This window comes from Leishmania panamensis (assembly GCF_000755165.1).
Source record: "Leishmania panamensis strain MHOM/PA/94/PSC-1 chromosome 31 sequence".
NCBI classification, from domain to species: Eukaryota; Euglenozoa; class Kinetoplastea; order Trypanosomatida; family Trypanosomatidae; genus Leishmania; species Leishmania panamensis.
The window spans coordinates 497967-514244 of NC_025878.1; the positions used below are offsets into that span (position 1 = coordinate 497967).

Below are 16278 nucleotides of genomic sequence, written 5' to 3' on the forward strand. Positions count from 1 at the left end.
GAAAGGAGGTCACGGCTAGTGTGAGCTTGTAGGGGTGTCACCTACAAAGGCCCGAAAGTAGGCGCTTGGCGCAGAGAAACGTAACTTCTCTGAGAATATGTGTGCGTGTGTGGATATGAGGGCGCGTAGTGCGTAGAGCGGCAACGCAAGCGCTTTCTATCCACTCCTGACGCCCACGTGGTGAGGAATTTCTGTAGAGAGAACAAGAGCGAGGGTGAAGACTCGCTGTAGGCGATGAGAGCAGCAGAAGTGACAAAAGGCACCGAGCGGTACCAAACAGAACAACAAAATGGGGGGGGCGTTAATCGATAAATAAAACCGAGCTCTGCCGACACCCGAAGGGACTAAGGGAAAAGAACACAAAAGGTCCCTCCGCTTTTCTCTTTTTTTTCTGCTGTCGGCCCTACAATACGAGAGTGTCGCGCTGCCCCTACGTTTGGGCGTAGTCAACAGTCGAACGGTATGTGTGTGTGTGTGTGTTTTGCTCTTTAAAAGCGGTGAAAAGACAACACGGCACTCAGCCGCAGCGAGAGAGCACAGAAATAGCGCCTGCGTCACTCGACCACACGAAACAGAAGGGGGCAAAGGGTGTCGCCTTGACGCCCCCGTGTTCGTTGTCGTCCACTCGGCTATACCAGTGATGGAGAGCGTACGAGACGAACAAACCGAAAGAAGCAAAGCCTATAATACAACCGTATGTGTGTGTGGGTGTGTGGGCCCGAGAAGGGAAAGGGTTCAGCAGGGGGTTAGGTTCACTAAGCGCAGAACATCAGATGATCAGCCTCAGCAAAGGCATGAGGATATAAAACACCGCACGCTCGTTACTCTGTTGCTTGAGAAAAGTGAAACAAGAAATCTTATGGTGATGGAGCAGAGCTGTAGTCTAGCAAGAGAGGCACTTGATAGCGAGGCACATGGAAGCGCGCGCCCTAAACCACGGAGGGAAGCACGAACGCAGAGTCCCCCTAAGTGCTGCGATTTTCGATGCGACCAAATCGGGCACTTCAGGGGAAAAGAAACGGAGAGAGTACAAGTAGTGCACGCCTGCAGAGCAGAAAAGGAGAGAGGCAAAGAAGACGTGAGAAGAAACGACTTTATAGTTATCTGAGACTCCGCCAAAGGAGGCTTGAGAGAGACCCGCAGAGTCCCCCTCGTAGCACCTGCTATACACCAGCAGACGAAGTAGTTCTCTGAGGATCAAGAGGTATAGCTCAGCCCTCACGAGAATCGATTCTCTGAGAGGGGGGTTGTTCTCTCTGAATATCCTGCTCGATGCACTGCAGCCCGGGCTACCGCCTCGCGACGTGCGACGTGTTTCTGCTCGTACAGAAGGAAAAGGGGATAGTCTTCAGCACGGTGCCACCCAGAACAAGCACATAAAGCGAAACACTCAGAAGCGCGAGCTCTGCAAGCAGACGATACTCTTGGAAAAGAAGAAAAGAGAGAAAGAGGAAGTGCGCCAAGCGTGACTAAAGAAAAAATCCCGTCTGCTGTGGTCACGTGTTACGGTGCGGTTGGCATTCTTGGGTGTGATGCGAGGGAAAAGACAGCGCCGCGGGCGTCATTAGACGCAGAGAAAGGAATAGAGAGAGAGAGGGAGCGAAGGAGGGAGGAGTGAGTGACCCGGCCTCATCAAAGGAAAAGCACAGGATAGAGCTCTAGGCACTGCCGTTGGTGGGTCACTGCGAATATGGCAGCAGCCGAACCGGGATCGCTTCTCGAGACGACCCTGCGGTGCCGTGAAGGGCACCATTAAGCGGAACTGAAACGCAGAATTGCGCCGAAATGATAGGCGTACTACGGCGCACTCTCGGCCTAACGGCGGGGAGTACACACGTGATAATACCTTTTTTTCTTCCCAGGTGAACGTCTGCCAGGCACGACGTCGAACTGCAGGGTGGTGGTGGGGTCACGTTTTTTTTTGCTAAGCCGATTGTCTTCTGTTTAGTTTTTTTGTTTGTTTGTCTGCTGCTGGGATGAGGAAGTCGTGCGCACATCAGCGTCCGTCTCCACCGCACGTGTGATAGCGCGGAGAAGCAAAAAAAAAAAAACTGAAATGAGCGGACAAACTAAAACCGACGAGAGCACAAATCCAGCGAGACGGGGGGGACGTGAAGCCGCAGAGAGGCAAAGACGACGCACGAGCGAGACGAAGAGGTGACGAGGACCAACGCAAGAGCGTAGCGCGCCCCTCCCACCCACCCCCCGACAAACAAATGGAAAGGAATCATCAGAAGCGGAATAAGTGGGAGCAGCGGACTCACGACCGAATACTCAAAAAATATATCTAAAACAGTTCATGGAGGCGCTAACGCACGGGGACCGTGCGTGTGGGGGAGGGGGGGAGGGGTCGCCGCTAAGCGGTGCCTGTGCGGCTCCCTGTGTTGCAGTCACGGTGCCGCCAGCGCCACGCTCACGGTTGTGGTGACCGTGGCTCTCATTGCCTTTGCAAGCAGCGCCGCTTGTATGCGCCGGAGTTGACGCATTGCTGCTGCCGGCCGCTGCCTCTTTGTCGCCTCCACAGGGACCCTTCTCCATCTTGGGACACGCGCCACAGCCACTTGAAGAAGAGATCGGGTGTTCATTAGTGCAGCGAAGCAAGACGAGATGGTCTGTGCCGTGCCACTCGAGTCATCGCGGCTGCCCTTCATACTCTCGCTGCTGTTCGGCAGTGTCAGACTGTGGCTGCCGGTGTTGCGTTCGCTTCTCTGCGTCCAGCCTGTAGTCGTTACGTTGAGTGAGCCGCGGCCGCTGGTCTGACTGTGCTTGCTGCTCGTCAACCCTCCGGCAAGAAAGACAGTCGGGTCCTCGTGGAGGTCGTTCTTGGACACGTTCTCCAGGGACATGCAGCTCGTAAGGTTTTCTACCATCTCTGCTGTCGGCATAACCGCCTTCACCATCTCCATCTTCTTCTCGCAGACGACCCTGCACTCCCCTGCGAGCTCTAGAGAGGTGGGTGTGATCACGGGTGTGCTTGACTCACCCTGCAACGCCCTTTGATCACCGCTGTTCATGGCCCGAAATGCGGCAGCGATGCGATCTGGGTGAGCCAACTCCACCAACGGTGGGTCGCCATGGAGAGCTCTCTTGGCACCCGTGTACGTCGGTGCGTGGCCACTCGCATCGCTCATTTGGGCGTCGGTTGCGGCAACAGCACTTGGGCTTGCGCCCTGCGAAGTGTTACCACCGCTCTTGGTAACGGTAGTGGTGGTGGTTGCCGAGGCGCTGTTCATCGCTGCTAGATCGGTTGCCACACCCCCTTCGCGGACGTCGCGGCTGCCTTGGATGAAGCTGGACCCGTCATTGGCGGCACACGCAAAACAAAGAGCTGACTATGGCCTACGATGGAGTTCGGAATGGCCGGCGAGGGAATCACAGCCATGTCTGTCCACTGCACAGGCGTGCTGCCCACGCGACTCGGCGGCCCGCCACCGCTCTTCGCTACTGTCTTGTCATCGCGCTGCGCCGCCAGGTAATGGTAGTGAAGCACAGTGACTGCAGCACGGGTGACCTTGTACAGCGGCGGCTGTGCGAGCGCTTCCGGCGACAGCGGTTTTTCCCACTCGGAGCCAAGCGGAATGACGTCGACCGCCTGCACTGTGTCCATCAGCACGGCCACACTGAAGCGTACAGCTACGCCCTGCACAAAGACGCGGAAGTCGTCCATGGAAATACAGGAGTGATGCACGAAGATGTCGCCCAGTTGAACCGGCTCGCGCTCGAGCTTTTCAAACCCTTCGAACAGTGCACAGCAACGGTGGTCGCCCTCGTTGGCGTCCTCTTCGACATCTGATGCAGCGACAGCGTGCTGAGCAGGCCTTTCCTTCCCCGCCGCGCCGGCCACATGGAGATGTCATTGCATCGCGCTGCACATGACGGTGCCGTGCGCCTTACCAGTCGACGTCCTCCCCGTCTCGAGTGAGACAGTAAAATTAGGAGTCTCAGCGCCCACTGTGTTCGTTGCCCCTGTCGTTGCGGCAGAAGCCGCTGCATCGCTGCCGCCCTCACAGTAAGTGCTGGTGCCCACCGAGTGCTGTGGTAAGCAGATGTCGCTCTTCTTGACAGAGTCGTTCGAAGTCAAAGCTGCTGCGGTGCTCGTTTCATCTGCGTGCGACGCGGACTCGTGCGAGAACGACTTCAGCTGCTGCCCGCCGTGATGCAGCCTGTCCTCTCTGACAGACTGTAATGTTGTGCTCGCAGCAGAGACGTGGTGGCAGCCGCGGCTTCCTCCCTGTTGACGCCGACTGCTGCTGCCGCCATTGCCGCTGTCCCAGGTGCTTGCTGAAGACGCAGCTGCTGCCTTGCCTCGATTCTGGGCCTCAGGGTAGATGATGTAGGCGCCAGGGGGTGCTGAGCGTCTGCACTGTGGGTACATGATCTGTGTTGATGGTGCTGTTGGCCTGAGGCGCTCGGGGCACCGGCTCAGTAAACGGTGCGGGCGGCGGTAGTGTGTTGAAGCGGAGTGGCCGATGCCGCTGGAGGCGCATCTGCATAGCCTGCAGCCGCGCCATGACGTACTCGTCGTCCTTCACGGTTGTGGCAATACAACCACCAGAGCTCGCAGTTCCTATATTGCTGCTTTGCTGCGCCTACTGCAGAAGCGAACTCGGGCCTCCACCACCGCCGTTGCTCGGCCACACCGCTGCCGCCATTGGGGCTAAAGCAAACGCTTCAGGATGTCGCGGCCGACAAAGAGGGTGTTGCTGCTCCCGAAGCCGCTCAGCGAGTAGCTCGTTGTTGACAGCGGCGGAGAGCAAACACTTCTTCTCGCTTGAGAGTCCTCCTGCAGGCGGTCTGACTTTTGCATGCGCCGACAACAGGCCTTGCGGTCATTCGCGGAGTTCGGGGCTGAGGTGACGACTCCGTCGGCCCTGTTGCTGTCCAAACTCTGCAACAAGAGCGTTGGCGGCATCTGCAACGGGTGCTTCCGGCGGTTGGCATTGACGACAAATGAGGTGAGAAGATGCTGCGGCACCCGGGGGTGGGGGGGAAGTCCGACCCGCGATCAGCGCCGATGCCCGCCCCTGGCAAAGACGGGCCACCACACCGCACGTAGGGAATCCGCACGCTCCACTGCGGCCGGCTTAAATCATCGAACCCGCCGTGGTCGTTTGGGGCTGAAAAGTGGGTTGGAGACGTGACGTTGACTCTGTCGTTATCGGAGCAGGAGTGTGTGTGTGTGTGGGACACCTGCGGTCACTACTTCGGGCGTTGGGTCCAGTCGACGGCATTCTCAACGTAGAGAGCGCGAGAAATAAATCAGAAACGTTAGGAGATCAGCAGTCGTATAAGGCAAAGAGGAAAAGAGGAAGAAGTGAAGATGGTCGCAGATGGGCGCACCAGCACAGACCCTTCATGAGCTCAGGCCTCTGTAGCACCTGAAGAAAGAGCTGAGGGGAGGGGAGAGGAGGAGAAGTGCAAGAGAGCGCAGTGGGGATAAAAAAATAACAGGGCCGAAGAGCCGAGTAAGAGTAGAATGCAAATACTCATACACACACGAGTATGGGTGTGTGTGGGTGTGTGTGGGTGTCAGTGTGTCTGCACACGGCGCACAGAAACCCCGGGAGGGGACACTAACGAGAAGAAACACCGCAACGCCTGCGCCGTACGTGCCGTGAGCAGAAACGATTGAAAAAAAAACGTGCACACCAAATCAAAACAAACGCTTGGTGAGTTGTCCCTCTTCGCCTGCAAACAACACCGCTGCCACCGCGCAGAATGAGCACGGGAAAAAAAACAGGGGAGGGGGGTATAGGGGTGCCCTCCCGCTCACGTGCGGCCATTCTGCTGCACTAGTGTGGGTCTGCGCGTGGGTGGGTGGGTGCTGTGTGTGGAGCTTGAATACTCCGACTCGAGGAGGGAGCTGAAAATGGCTACTGATAATGCCAGGAGACTCAAGAGCTTTAAGTCCTATGGAAAAGGGCTGCGACAAGATGGGTAGAAGAGGAGAGGTAGGGGAAAGTTAAGGCGATAGTAGTGACAAGGTAGGTTGAAGTGTATTGGTGCAGTGCAGTAGAGAGAGAATGTAGGAAGGCGGTGGTGCGAGTATGCGTGTACACAGGTATGTGTAGCTGAAGAGCAGCAGAACGTGCGATGGAGAGGAAACGTGAGAGATTGGTTAACAGAAGCCATAGGCCAGGGAGCAGATGAGAGCCACCTCAGATAACCACAGCAAGAGGGACTCCGCAACACACACGCACCGGCCCAATCAATCACATAGCGAGCGACACGATGGGTCTCTATCCAACGAGCCTTTTCTCAGTACTCAGTCATGTTGAACTGCCTTTAGCAATTTGCTCACCAGGCTTGATGCTACACATTGTATAATTGCTGAGAACAGTTTCAAAGAAGTGAGCGCACGCACCAACTTTCCATCCCTCAGGTCGCATAGGCGGTCCTGCTCAGGGGGGGGGGGGGCATCGGTGAGGAAAACACGGGAAACACACCAATCACTACGCATAAGGTGCACAAGACTGCACTTCCGACTGTTCATCCCGCCACGAACCAGTCGACACGCAGACACGCGTGCAACCGCAGCTCACCCATGCCTCAGCCGCAGCACACGGCGGTGCAGCCCGGGCAGTCCTGCGACAAAGCCCCCCCGGCCGTCGCATCGCGCCGTGCGTCTAACGGGCCCCTCCAGGCGCCTGCTCGAGAGCGCAAGCCGCGGCGTCGGTCGCGCGGGCAGCAGGGGGGTAGTCCAGGCGCATGTCGGGTGTCCCAGAGGACGAAGCCGGCCCGCCTCAGGTCAGAGCCCGGTGTGCCGCAGTGCTCCGCCCGTGGGCCACGCTTCGCCCTCCGTCGCTGCAGGACGCAGCATCACACAATGCGGCGTGGGGGCTCTCCACGTCCGTGCCCAAAGGACACGATAGCGTGGTTCGAGGCGCCCGAGTCACGCCGCCGGCCTCGGTGCCGCATCAGCCCACACGGCCAGATGGGGGAGATGCCGCATGCCTCGCACGCCTGCACTGCGGCTCTTACTTCCCTGCAGCCCCTCGTGCCTTGCGCGCGCATCGCTCGTGCTCCCCCCGCCCCACAATGCCCTGCGTGGACGCGGCGCGCCATGCCCGCTGTGCTTCGCAGCGCCCGCACCACCGCCTCCGGGCGCCTGGGTCCCAGAACAGCCCCGTCGTCTCATGGCCCGCCGCCATCGTCCCCCCACCTGCGTCCACGTCACGGGGGCATCTCCGGGTGGCGCGCCCGCGTGTGCCGCGACAGGCGGGACGCCGCCATGCGCCCGAGGCGGCATGGGCTGTTCCCCCCGCACCCGCACGCCCCTCACCGGAGCGGGCGTGGGTCAAGCACGAAAAGGTCCGGCGGAGACGCATGCACCTGCGTATAATGAACTCATGGATTGTCGTCGTGAGATGGCACAGAGAGGGGCAGCGACAGACACTCGACGGAGGAAGCCCATGAAGCACGAGGGAGGTATGCGTAATCACATCCCTGCACGCAATATCATAGCATGAAAGGAGGTGTTCTCTGAGCCTCAATCAATCCGCGAATATCGTGTAGCATACCGGACGCAACGCCAGGGTGACCGCACTCACAGCAAGCAAGGAAGCCGCAGCCTCTTGTCGCTGCATCGATGAGTGTACGAGGACTAGAAAGCATCGAGGCCACTCCTGATTTGGTGCTCGTCTGTGCTGCACCATCTGACCACAGCGAGTAAGGAAGTTTCGCAAGACAGGAAAGTCGTTGCCTGCACGCTCCGAGCTCTTCTCCGTCAGTACAGTCCTCCCACGACCCGTCAGGGAGTGATACGTTGAAGTACATGCAACCGCTGCGCATGAAGGAGGTGGGCGTGCGCGGAGTTCAGAATGGGTCGATGCCTGCATGCCCATGCGAGACTTACCGACGCGTCGCGACAGCACTGTCATTCAGGGCGTAGACCGCCCGCACCACATGCGTAATTCAGCCTCCTCGCACGGTCGCGGAGAGAAACCGGCTGGCGCGGCGCAGCAGCACTATGGAGCCGAAAGGCAAGAGATCCGCCTATTCGAGTGGATCTCTGTTAGCCTGTGTATTTCGGGGTACTCACAATGACTGCGGCTACTTTGTTGTGAAAGTGCTCAAGGACCATCCTGCAGCTGGCACTGCCACTCTCTCGACACGCGGTGGCACCGTAGAGTAGCTCTGCTTCAAGCAGCGCGAGGTACGAAGAGTAGCGACAGTCTGTTGGCAGGCCCCCCACTTGTGCGAGCGGCGTCCAGCCCTCAGCTCGGGAGCTCCATGGGCGGAAAAAAAAAGAAGTAAGACCGCAATAGGCGTCTCCGCTCAAGAGGCTGGTCAGCGGAAAAAGCGTCAGTGTCACTGTCGGCAGCCTACACTCCTGTTTCGCTCCATCCCGAAGAAAGAAAACGCGAGACTCCAATGAGGGGTAAGGGCTGCATAGCTTACGGTGCTCACGTGGGCAACGTTAAGTGCGCTGCCCCGACTCCACCCCCTCACTGACTCGGCACGGACGTGAAGAGAAAAAGAGGAAAAGGGGGAAGATGTGGCGCTGCTAGAATGGCAGAAAGAAAGATGAAGAGATGCGATTAAACGAGGGAGGCGTAACGTATCAGCCATCAAGGCACACTTAACAGACGGCAGGGAAAGGAAAAGGGAAAGGGGAGAAAAAAGGGGCGCATGGCCCATGTCAAGGCCTTACATATGGTTGAGAAGGACCGCGTGCAGCCCTCAGCTGTGCTTCTGCCGGTTAGGTGCGCTCGGTCGGTCTCGCTCGCCTTGCTAAAGAGGGAGGGCGTTGGTTTCTTCGGATGCGGGTGTGTGTGTGTGTGCTCTTCGTTTTTTAGTCAAACAAAAAAACAAATATTAAACCGCCGGAGCAGTTCGAGCGCGAGCGAAGAAAATAAAAGGCAAAAAGGGAAAGAGACAACGTCGCTTGTCTTGGTGAGGGGGGGTAGACGTGCCGAAGTAAAGCACAAACCAACACAACATAGAAAAAGGGGGGAAGAAGAACAACAACGACCGGAAAAAAAAAGCCAACGAAGAAGAAGGGTACTTAGGCTCACAGAGGAGGAGTGAGAAGTCCACGCGCATGAAATGTGTGTATGGTGAGAGAGGCAGCAAAATAAAGAACGCTCACGCAGAGAAGATGGACAGACAAATTGGCTAAGAAACAAAAAAAAAGCTCAGTGAAGGAGGAAAAGTGCGGGAGCTGAAAAATGGGGTGGAGGCGGAGAAAAGAGAACAAAGGAAGCCAAGGCCACTAACGCGCATGAGACCTACAGATCAGAAAGGAGAGCGAGGTGCAGCACAAGAACAACGAGGAGGAGGAGGGAGCCAATCAGGTATGTGTGTCGCGCACCAGGAGAGCCGCAAAGCGGGAAGGCAAAAAGGATAAAAAGATGAGGACACACACACACAGAGAGAGAGAGAAAGAGGGAGGAGAAGAGCACACCGTGGGGTGACGACCAACAAGCGAGAAAAAAGCAGCAGAAGAGCACAACAAGGAAGGAGGAAGAACCAAAAAAAGGTAAAGATGCAAAGCAAAACAAATGTAAAAAGGGAAAGGATGAAAAGTACCATGTAAAATGTGAATCCACGAGAGAGAGAGAGAGAGAGAGATAATAAGAGAAATAAAAGCCACCTAAGAGGAGAGTCCGCCGCGTCTTTCTATCCTGGGTGCGTGGGTGTGTTCTGTCCCTGTCTCGCTCGGAATTCGCGTACGCAGAACACAACGAAGAGGAAAAGAGAGCTGGGGATTTTGCGCTTCGATGATGCCGAATCAAGGAGCGGCGAGCAGAGAGACAGCAATAGAAACAGCAAGAGGGAGAGGGGGGAAGGGAGAGAAACGCACAGACTTTCATCAACCAATATGAATCATCCAAGTCCTTCAAAGACACAGCAACAGTGCAATGACAGAAAAATATATGCGAAATAATTGATAACTACACGGAAAGAAATGACGACCATCTAGAGCCGCGTCGAAGAGTAGCAAGAGGATATCATCACGTCAGTGCCACCGCAGTGAGTAGTTGCTGCGCAGGAGACAAAGACATCAAGTTACTAGATAGAAAAAAAAAGAGAGAGAAGCAAGAGGAACATGAGAAGACAGCACCACGAAGTAAAGCAATGGCTTGAGCGCATCCCTCACCACAGGGGGAGAGGGCACAAAGAAACAAGGCTAATATGAGACGAAAAGGAGGAGTTGCCGCCCTCTCGGGGTACTACACAGGCAGTAAAAATGCAGCAAGAGCGCTCTGAATAGAAACGAACAAGAGAAACGTGCGAATAACGAAAAAAAAGGGGCACGGAAGAAGGAGCCGATGAGGGAGGTAGCTGTGTTCCTGTGACATCTACTTTGGCCTTGTATGAGGGGGCGACAAGAAATCGCAATGCGCAAGGGAGTAGAGAGCCTGTAACACACTCAAAAGGGGGGAAAAGAAAAGACAGAGACCATCAGTAGATGAAAAGACCCGGCACTGTGAGGCACTACGCAGCCCATCACAGATTGTGCGCGTGCAGCTGTTCATCACTATGCGCCTCCCAGTACTGTCGTGATCCCGTCTGAGGGAATGAGAGGGAAAAACAGAGAGATATTTAAAAAAAAAAAACGAAAAAGGCGGAGGGAGAATTGAGTGGAATCCGGAACAGGAAGAGCGAGAAGAGCACAACTGAGACGGCGAAAAACGAAATCGCGTTTTTCACTTAAATAAAAAAAAAACAAGAGACTGCGCGGAAGAGCGAACGTGGGAGAAGGCAGAGGAAAAGAAGAGAGCCCACGAAGACATACCCCCCCCCTCCCGACACGGAAGCATCCGTAGGAAGAAAAAGAAAGGCTCGTGTAGGGACCAGCGGGTGCGCCCATCTCAGTGGCCTTCATTTCTTTTTGCTCTTCGGGCGTACACTCTTGTAGAGTTTGACTGGGTTCCCTTTCGAGTAGAGGGCAAGGAGAAGCACAGCGAATACTGCGCAGAGGCAGACAGACAAACAGAGAGAGAGAGAGAACTCGGGAAAATAAAAAATAAAGAAAAGGCACGACTGATAGATGTGCTCGATGCACGTTAGCACTCAAGTAGCGATATCATCCGCGTCCACTCTTACACTCACCTGGCCAAAGGGAAAAAAAATGTTTCCAGGGAGGAAGTTGAGCTAAAAGAGAGGAAGCAAGAGAGGAAGTGTGATGTATGAAGCGCTGCCATCAGACTCAGCTGTGTTCGCGCTGTTCTTACAGCCCGCAACACACACACACTAGCCTGGCGCTAGTGTATGCGCAGAGACCAGGTGCATAGAAAGACAGGTCACAAGGGCCAACGAAGCACCGGAAGAGGAACCCAATGGTGGAAAAGGAGAATGGAAAAACGACAAAAGTCACCGTGACGAGCCTTCATTTAACAGCAGCAGCAACAGCAGCCATTCGAGCCAGGAACCCCACTTTCTGTTGCTGTTGATGGGCGCCTGGTGATCGACGACATCGACTTTGCCTTCTTCTCTATCAGCTTACCAACCGATAGGCGCACGCAAACACTGCGTTGGGCTTCTATGGTGTGATAGTAAAACACCAACGAAGAAAAAGGAAACCACTTTGTCCAGCAGCCAGGCGCGCCTTCTGTTGCCAGAGATCTCACGCAGCCCCTGCTGTCATGCCAGACTCACGAGAGCATGAGCAGAGAGTGGGGCATCGACAGCGGGGCGACGGCCAAGAGTCGTACGAGTGGTAACAACACCAGTGAAGCAAAACGCAGGTAAAAGGGAAAAACGTGACAAGAACAGAAATGACGAAGAACTCAACAAACATCAAAAAGTGATTAGCCAAAGCGCAACGCCAGCGCATCACACAAATCACAGAAATGCGAAGAAAAAAATAAAACATGTTTTTTTTTTCGCCCTATACCGTGTAGGACACGTGTCCTGAGAGAAAGACAACCGTAAGCAGCAACGCTGATGAGAGAGCAGCGCAGTCCACTAGGAAGTCCCCAAGTCACTCACAAGTTCCAACACAACAGACGGGCGGAAAAGCGGTGCCGCAAGGCGGAGAGAAACGCCAAAGAAACAAACAAACAAAATAAAATAAAATGAGAGAAAATCCAACACATACAGAATGAGCCTCTGTCGCTAAGAGGAGCGGCAAACAGAGAGAGAGAGCGAGTCGGGGGATTACACGCGCATGCACAGGTGAAGGGCACAAATAATATCACGAACGAAGAAAAGTTTAGGCGAACAGAGGGGCAAGCTAACGGCAAACGTCGCTAAAGAAGAAGAAAAACAATGTGCATGTGAAAACAGACAAATCGGCAAAACAGGACGCCACAGCAACGAGGCATACATAGACAGGTGCACGGACTTCACCGAGAGGTGCATGAGGCTCGCTCTTTCACTAAGACCATTGTGGGAATAATTCAGCCTTGAAAGGCTTGCGGAGAGGGGGAATGGCAACACAAGAAGATAGATAGTCGAAAAAAAAGTCCTCATGTGTGAGGGGGGGGGATAGGAAACAAGAGAGAGAGGGAAGTAAAATGAGATAAAGCGAAGGAGAACGAGTGGCAATGAAGACCTCAAAAATCAAGTTGAAAAGGGAGGGAGTAGAGAAGAGGAGAGGAGAGGCAGCCTACCACACGAGTAGAACTACACAAAAGAGAAAACCCGAGGAGTTATGGTTCACAAGATCAGAGAGACGAAACATACGCTAACATTTCTGGAACAAGAAAATCGACAGAGGGGGTGGTGCGGAGAGACACAGTCGTGAACGGAGTCACAGGAGTCATCAAACACTCTTCTCACACTTCTCTTCTACCAGTACCTCGCGAGTCCCTCTCTCTGTCACGAGTTGAGCGGGTGGCATAATACGGTCTCCTCCCCCCCTCCCTCCCCAGATGCAGCAAGAGTGTAGAATGGGACCTTTTGTGTTGATCACTTTCTTTGACCCGCTGTGGAGAGCGAGGAAGGCTGAGCTGTTGCGTGTGGAAAGTGGGGAGCAACCCAGCTACTGTGAGGAGAGCAAGGAAATACATGTCAATGCGCCTTCTTATGTGCTCGAGCCTGAGAGGGGCCCAGCGGTAATCCGCGTAAGAGAGGGAAACATCTCTATCGGACTCATGGAGGATGGGGGAAGAGAGGTGGGGGCAGCACACGTGATAAGCGATGGACAAGAGGGAAATAAAAGGGAGAATACAGGCGTGAAGACATCGCACAAGAAAAAAAAAGGACAACAACGCCCGTTCTTCTGTTCGACGAGGCGGCGGAGAAAAGCACTGAGTCCACCTTGTGGAAGCCAAGCTGCGCAGAGCGAGCAACAGAAGCGAGGAGGCCGCATAGACGTGCACCATCACCCCGAGGGACAACAGGTACACATGATCCTATCACGGTAACCTCCTACCACCTCTCTCTTTCTGCGCGTGCTTACCACGGCATTCTCATTTTTTCTCATACCCCATGCCCCACCTTCCTCCCGGTGTTCCGCATCCATTCTGAGTAATTTCGTTGCTCTGCCCCCTCCCCCCTTCACATCCGGGGGTGGTGTTTGTAGAGAGTGCGCTTCAGTGACCATGACGCCGGCACAAAGATGCCGGAGAGAAGACACAAGAGTTGATTTTGAGAAGAGCAGAGAAAGTAAAAGAAAGTAGATGAATAAAATACAGAATACCATTGAGAGAGCTCAGGCCACGCACAGCACACACGACAGAAATGAATCAAGATGATTCCGCAGATTTTTGTGGGGAGGGTTGAGAAGAGAGCTGCAGAGAGAGAGAGGGGGGGAACATCCGCAACGCAGGCGAAGATCCGGCAAGAAAAAGATTCCACCTCCTCCTTTCTTTTCACACCGCTCTAGTGACGAGAAAATCGGGGGGATGACTAAGACGAGCGAAAAGGAGGAGAGGGGGGAGAGGCGTGAAGAAAAACGAAAAGCGCGCAAATCAACAGTGAAGAAGTGAAAAGTCCAGCTGAAAAGGTGACGAGGGAGGGGGGTGCATCACAGAAATTTTGAGAGGAACCTGGAAAAAGGGGGAGAGGAGGAAAACAAGCAGATGCCGGTACCCTGAGCGGCAACCTAACGCTCTAACGTGAGAAATAAGGGAGGGAAGACGAAAGAAAACGAAAAAGAGCGCGTCCCTTTTGAATCCGTGTGCTTCTGCCATCCGTGAAGATGGCTGGTAGCGAGTGAGCAACTCACACCACTGCGGTCACCTTTTTCACTCCGGAAAACAAGAGGAAGGTTCACACACACACACACACACACGCAGGACGATGGCACACAAAATCCGTAAATTCGAGAAAAAGAAGGGAGTAGAAAAGTGCAGAGAAAAAACACAAAGAGACTCTAAAAAGCAACACGTTGATGCCCTTTCGCTCTCATCTCGGTTGTCGATAGACGGAGGGTTTGACTGCTGCAACAAGAATGAAAAACCAAAAACGAGGCCAAACAGCAACAACAACAACAGCAACACCGCGCACTGGGCACTTTCGGGGGGAGACGAGCACACTCGATTACCTTGTACGTTGTCTCCCCCCCCCTCCCTCACACCACTCAGGATGAGACACACTACAAAAGACTAGAGAAGAAAAAATGTAGAGATATGAGCAGAGTAAACAAGAAAAGAAAAAGAAAGCAAAAACGAGACTGAAGGAGAAACAGCGAGAGTGACCCCTTTAAAAAAAAAAAACGCAGATGTGCACATGCCACTTTAGCACTGCTACTGCCTGGTGTGGCTTCATTTCGTTCCTCTCGCTTGAGCCGATACATTTTCCGCTTGAAGGGGAAGCAGGAAAGCGCCAGAAGGCGGCCATAACAAGACAACAACTCTCCAGCGCAGCCGGCTCCCTTTCCCGTCGCTCTTATGGGTGCCCGTGACTCTAGGTGGATGTCTTCTGTGTTGTTCGCTACACAAACCAGATCATAACACAGAGAAGAATACACGAAGAGGCCCATGCTTTTCCTTTCCCTAAGAGAAACAGTAGAACGGCAGTAATCAGGTGAGCTGAAGAAACAAGCAAAAAGAAAAAAACGATGATAGCGCTTGCGCCACACATCATGCACGCATCACCCCTTTTCGTTTGCATGCCCTCGACGAATTAATTTATCGGCGCACAGCACTTTCCGTATCTCGTTTTGTAGGTGTGTGTGTTTTTTTTCGTGTGTCCACCTCCCTGCTGTGCAGCGCTCTGTGGGAAGAGAAGGATTGGAATACCTTTTTTTTCCCTCATCGCAGGCACATAGGTGTGGCAGCAGCGGACCTCAAGAGAGAGAGTGTGTGTGTGTTGGGGAGAGGGAGGGGGGAGGAGGAACAGCGCCCCACGCATGCAATATAGAAGAGGGAAAGAACGGTGACGGAAAAGGGAGGAGACAAGATGAGCGAAACAGAGGGAGAGAGAGGGGGAGAGGGAGAGAGGAGAACACGTACGCGAAAGGAAGCAAAGGTGGCGAAGAGGTAAAAGAGAGGGGGGAACACGAGCGATCGAGATGGAGAAGCAGAAAAAAAAAAACAGAAAAAAAGAAGTCATACTTAGAACGAAAACACAACGAAAAAACTGCGTGATGTGTACCCCGCCCGCCCCGCCCCCCACACACACACTGTCCTTCATTCTCTGCTGTGGTCGCTTTGTTTTTTTCTTGTAAATTTTCATCTTGGCAGGAGGGGGAGGGGGGCGTGCGCGGGAGAAAACGAGAAAAGTGAACGAGAACGGAGCAGAGAAAGAGGGAAGGAAAAGTGGACGAAAAAGAGAAGCCAAAAGGGGTGCACAGACGCATACACACACTGCGAGAGCATGAAGAGAGAGGCACATACACACACACACGCACAGTGGCAGTGAGGAAGGAGAAGAATAGTGTGATAGAGCGGGTTGCAGGTAGGAGATCAGTGAAGCACAGGCCTCCATCGTTGTGTGCTCAATCCATTTCCCTCCCCTCCCTTTCCGAACAACAACAAAACAAAGAGACAACCTCCTCCCTCCGCACGCTATGGCTCGAGGTCATTTATTTTATTTTGATTGCGCTCATGCGGGCGTCTGTGTGGGTATGTGCGCGCGCAGCAATGCGCAGTGAGACGTTACTCTGGTTCATGTTAAAACATATATATATATATATATATCTATATCTATATATAGATATAGATATATATATATATAAAGAGATTCGAAACCATAAAAGGAAAGGAAGAAAGCTAATGCACATAGACTCGCACAGGTTGGGTACCTGAATCGGACAGCCCCGTGCAAGTCAGCTTGCACCACACAGTCACATTCACAAATGTGCGCTGTACTTTGCATTAGAAAAATGGCGATGAAAGCACGTCAGGGAGAGGCACTGTAGCCTCATGAAGAACGAGTAATGTG

At 54.0% G+C, this 16278-nt stretch overlaps 1 protein-coding gene across 1 annotated transcript; it reads right to left on the reverse strand.

Moving 5' to 3' along the window:
- Nucleotides 1–2390: 2390 nt before the first annotated feature.
- LPMP_311250 (hypothetical protein) lies at nt 2391–3131 on the reverse strand (the record flags this gene model as incomplete). Its single annotated transcript, XM_010703213.1, has 1 exon — nt 2391–3131. One exon carries the CDS (start codon nt 3129–3131, stop codon nt 2391–2393), a length of 741 nt encoding a protein of 246 aa, XP_010701515.1.
- Between the last annotated feature and the right edge of the window lie 13147 nt (nt 3132–16278).